The following is a 5,555-nucleotide window of genomic DNA, read 5'->3' as shown; positions in this document are numbered from 1 at the left end:
TCTTCTTCGTTGTTGTGTGCTAAAACGGTATTCACAATCTTTTTACCTTCGCTCTGGTTTAAGAAAACGTCTTCCCATAAGGTTTATATAAGAGTCCAGGAGTCACCACGCCAACAAAAGCCCAAACAGAATTGAAAACAAATAAAACTAAAATTTGAAATTCAGCACGCACACGGCCGCTTGCTCCCTCCACGTGGTCGCCTGCTGACATGCGGTCACTTGCTCCTGGCGCGCGGTCGCGTGCTACCCTTCTGGAAAATTCTTCATTTTGCTCCTATATGTGCTGATTTTTTTGTTCATCACCCCTAGACTGATTCCAAGTACTTCCTTATGCTTTATTTGATGAAAACCACCTATCTAAGCAAGTTATACCCTGAAATGCAAAAACACTAGAAAATGCGTCAAATACATAAAATACTTGAGTCCAAGATACCAATTCAAGCTGTTATGAGACGCTCTAAGTAGTATAAAATGCCACTTATCATTATGCTACAATGAAGACTCCTCTCATCCAAGGGTAATCAGACTTTGTGATGGATTGGAAAGAAATCACATTTCAGCACTTAGGACTACCATCTACCAGATTGGAAGTCAAGATGAAGAATTGAAGCGAGTCAAGGCTACATTAGCTCAAGTCCTGAGAACTGTAGAAGAGAAGTTGATATCAAACTTTGTCAAGAATCATTTTGGATTCAGATTGATTCAGTAAGATTGGTAAAAGCTGCAAGGACTGTAAATTATAGTTAGTTGTCTAAATAAACTCTCATTGCATTTGTACTTAAATGTTTTTGACAACATCAAATCTATTAACTTGTATATTTTTCATAATTTACAAGTTGAGAGAGATTGTTAGATATATTTGTGATGTCATGTCTAATCTGATTTGTTTAGTTTCAGAACTTAATATTAGGACTTATCAGGACTTACTGGAAATCAGGATTTACTGAAGACAGGAAGATATCATAAATTAAGGTATAAGAACTTGTGATATCAGAACTTAAGGAAGGATATGCTTCAGAAGTAAAGTGCGGCTGATTTCTAGGAGAGGATCTGGACTGAACAAAGGAAGATATGCTTTAGGAGTTGGACGACTAGAAGTCTTGTAAAAAGATAATATCTGATTAATAAATTTTAGGAAGGGATATATTTCATATCAATTAGAAGATATCTTGTAACTGTTTACTATATTAACACAGCTTAGGGTTTACATTATAAGTGTTATCATTCATGAGAATATTATTTTTGTAACCCTAGCAGCTCTTAGTGATAACATACATCACTGAGAGAGTAGATTAATCTATTGTAACAGAGTTTGATATATTGAATAGACTTGTTTTCTGTTACATACTTTTTTTCATAATCGAATTGATTGTAGATACTATATTCAACCCCCTTCTATAGTATCATTGAGGCCTAACAGATGGACATAAGCTGAAGTTTCATTTTGTACAGGAACGGTCGAGGCAGGCCAATACCCATAATTGTGGCGTGTACGTGTGCAACTACATGGATGCTATACTTAATGGCATATCATTGAGAGATGCTGTTTGGGAGCCTGGATTGGGTATTTGGACATTCCGGTATCGCATACCTTAGGAGCTTTCAAAAGGGCTCGCTAGACAGATAAGTGACTATGGGATCCAGCAGAGGAATAGGGGACTATAGTTTACTATTTATTATGTACATTTCATGTTGGATTGTATATATTTTGGATTTGTTTCGGTGTTTTCTTTGTTATTGATTATGATTGTGTTTATTGGATTGATGTTGCGTTTAGATTTAATGGTGATTGGTTGAGTTTAATTCAGATCATGATTGTGATTGCTTTGATTGGTTGTTGATTGGTTGTTGATTTAGATTTAGTTGAAACAGGTTGGTAAGTTATAAAAATGAACCAGACACAGGTTTTACTCGCAATTTATATGTAGATGACCCTAATATCGATGTTAGCAGTAGAAAGGTCCGTGACCAGTTTTCTGCAGAAAACTGGTCACTAACCTCAGCATTGAGTCATTGCGGCAGTGGGTGATTGGAGCATTGACTCAATGCGGGACACATGATATTTTACACATTTAACAGTTTAGTCACCCAATTGTTTACACTTACAGTTTGTTCCCCTCCGCAATGAGTGGTTACGGGCAGTCTGAAATTTTTCTTCAAAATTAATATTTAATAATTGAATTAATTAAATGTCTTTATTATCCATCATTTTTCTTTAAAATTAATATTTAATTATTGATTTTATAAAGTGCCTGACTGGAAAATCTTAAAATAAGTAACTTATGACTTAAATCGAATAAGTGACTGATAAGTGATAAGTTAATAAATGCTTATAAGTTATAGAAGTGTTTGGATAATTTAACTTATAAGTCAGATTTTTTTAAAATGAACTAAAATAAATAATTTTTAAATATAATTATCTTAATTTATATATTTTAAGTTTGATCAACATTTAAAAAAAATATTTTAAAACTAAAATTTATAAAAAAAATCAAAAATTAAAAATAAGTTGAGAAAAAGTACGTCGTTACTAACATTCAACTTATCAGCATATAAGTTTTAAATTCAACTTATAAGTTGGGTCGACAAACACCCGTGAATAAGCTGTTATGGGCTTATAAGCCTATAAGTTGGCTTATATTATTTGCCAAATATGCCCTAAATGTCTCTATTATCCATTATTTTTATTTAAAATTAATATTTAATTATTGAATTAATTAAATGTCTCTATTATCCATCATTTTTATTTAAAATTAATATTTAGTTGACTTTTTTATCTTGTAGTTGACTTTTATGATTAAATATTAATTTGCAAATTTTTTGGTGAATATCGTATATTAAACTTATTTTAAGAGTTTTTCTGTTGAAAATTGTTTACAAAATATTATTATAATCAAATTTAATTTTCCTAACCTAAAAGAGGCAGTGAGTTCGAGAAGAATAGAGCACCCAGCAATGAAGCATTGCAGCAGTTTCGACTTCCCGCAATATCTCATTGCTAGGTTCCTGTTTCTACGGTCCTGTTGACTATTTTAAGGTCTAGTTAACTTTGTTTATTAAACACTTTTTTCAAATATTCCGGTTAGTTTTCATATTTTAATTATTTGAAGAGTTTTGGTGTTGAAAAATGTTTAAAAAATATTAATATTATTAAACTTGGTTTTGTTAACAAAAAGAGGCAGTGTGTTTCAGTTGGAACAGAGCTTCCCGCATTGCTTCAATACGCCCCTGTAATGAGGCATTGCTGGGTGCCCTGCCCCTGCCTCTTTCTTTTTTTCCTTTTGCAAAATTTATTTAAATCTGTAATGTATCAAAATTTCTCACACTAAAAGTTTTAAAATAACATTAATATGCAATATTATGTATAAATTTTAAAATAATATGAATATTATGTAATTTAAATAGAAAAGTTAAAACAACTAATGTAGTACTTGTCAACAATTTTTAGGTTAATACAATACATAATTTCGAATACTAGTCCCTAGTTGTCCTTGGGTGGATTAGGTCAATTTCTTCGATCATGTTTTGCTCCGATCTCCCCACAATTATTGCACTTTCGAGGCTTGATCTTTGAAGTTGGCGTCTCAATTCCACTTTTCAATCTTCTCGCTTTTTACTTCCTTTAGTTTCCGACTTTGGAGGATCGAATATTGGATCATGTTGGTAGTCCTCTTGAGTTTCCGCCTCATTGGTTCTTTCGCTACGCTCTTCATCCGCAAAAACATCTTCCAAGTATCTCTTCTCTCTATCAATCACACCCATTAAGTATTTATACCATGAAACGGAACAACTACCGGAAGCAGTCAAATCTTGAAAAGATTTGCACAATGCACCATACCTTAATGGTTATGATGCACCATCATTAGCAATAGCGGGAGGAGCATATGGAAGAGGCCCCGTAATTTTGTTGTTGTTCATTGTCCACCTACCCATGACGAGACTTTCCGGTATCTTGATTTTTTGTTTTTTGTCAAGATAATGGATTATGTGTTTGCAAATCATCCCGGAATGTTCAAACTTCTTACACGAGCATTCAATTTTTTCGTACATGAAAACTGTCACTCAGTATTTTCTTCTGCAATTCTCCGGCACGGTAGTCTTCTCAACCAAATACAGTTTCGACATAAAAGTTCCACCGTTTTTGACACTGTTCACGACGTAACGTGTATTTTTTATAAGCTCTTTTTGAAAATGTTTGAACATTTCTTTCGTGTAGATTTCAGATGCATGCATTTCCAAGGATGAGTGCAAAACTAGTCTCCTTTCCAATTATTCAGTGTCATAATCGGTTTTAACCTCCTTCATATATTGTGTCTCCAAAGCCTTTTGGGAGTTCTCAATGAATTCCTTCAAACCGGTAGATGATTGCACATATTCATCAAAAAAAGAATTTGTAGAATCGCTTCTTGAAGTTGTAGTCATGACGGCAGAAAAATGTTGCCTCGTGTAAGCACCAATCCATGGAGTTCTAATAGCATACATGTCATTTAACCAAGCATGATCCTCAAGATCGTACTTCTTGACTAATTGCTCCCATCTACTTTCAAATTCTGTAGGTGTCAAAGACTTGTACACACATGCGTTAAACTCTTTCTTGAAGTCCGGATAATTTGTGTACAAATAAGACAACTTCTCGGGAAACTTACTACTTATATGCCATCTACAATATGTATGCTTTGTTTGTGGCATAGGCATGACCTTGGCAATGACATTTCCCAATGCAATATCTTGATCAGTAATAATTGTTCGAGGCGGTTTATTGTCGACGGCTTCCAACCATGTCCTCAAAACCCACTTATACGATGCATCAGTCTCATCCCTTACGAGTGCAAATCCAAATAGTATATTTTGATAATGGAGGTTTACGCCCGTAATAGGTATGAAAAGCATACAATACCTATTCGTCGGGTAAGTTGAATCGAACGTAACCACATCACCAAAATTCTTGTACGCGTTCATGGATCGAGGATCAACCCATACCAAACCCTGTACACGATTATCATTATCTACATCCACCCGATAAAAGAAATTACCAAAACTATTTTCTTGTAGTTCTCGTAGCAAAAGTAACCCACACTACCCATCACCCGAATCAAACACTCGGCGCCGAATATCACGTATGACATTACATGCGTCTTGATTAGAAAAACCAAGATTTTCAACACCCCTCTTTGTCTCGCTAAGAAACTTCATTACTTTGCTCGTCTCAATTCCCGATTTGTTAAACAACTCAATCAATGATCGCGTCATAGGATCCATGTTGAGTGATCATTGAAAAAATTGAACTTTTTCCGGCGACACCAATCTATGATTGTGTTCTAAATCCACCGAACTAATTTTCCATTTGTCCATCTTCACTTTGTGAACGACACACATTCGAGCACCACAAGTCGTTTGTGGAATTACCTCTCTAACTCGGTTTCTTTTAGCAAATTCCAACGGCGTCGCTCCTACCCTTCCATCTTTTCAACAAATAAACAAATGGTATGATGGTTCATTTTTGTTTGTTCGCCTATGAGAATTCCTAATTATTATCGCGAATCTCTCTTTTTGAC

The 5,555-nt window shown here is 34.4% G+C and overlaps 1 protein-coding gene across 1 annotated transcript; it reads right to left on the bottom strand.

The window, feature by feature from the left end:
• Nucleotides 1-4,269: 4,269 nt before the first annotated feature.
• Nucleotides 4,270-5,259, bottom strand: LOC141691444 (protein FAR1-RELATED SEQUENCE 5-like). Its single transcript, XM_074496183.1, has 2 exons — nt 5,088-5,259; nt 4,270-5,006 (listed from the first exon to the last, which is right to left on the bottom strand). The coding sequence occupies exons 1-2, from the start codon at nt 5,257-5,259 to the stop codon at nt 4,270-4,272; spliced, it is 909 nt and encodes a 302-aa protein (XP_074352284.1).
• Between the last annotated feature and the right edge of the window lie 296 nt (nt 5,260-5,555).

The sequence above is a fragment of the Apium graveolens genome, chromosome 10 (assembly GCF_009905375.1).
Source record: "Apium graveolens cultivar Ventura chromosome 10, ASM990537v1, whole genome shotgun sequence".
NCBI classification, from domain to species: domain Eukaryota; kingdom Viridiplantae; phylum Streptophyta; class Magnoliopsida; order Apiales; family Apiaceae; genus Apium; species Apium graveolens.
This window is presented reverse-complemented; position numbering and strand designations above follow the sequence as displayed.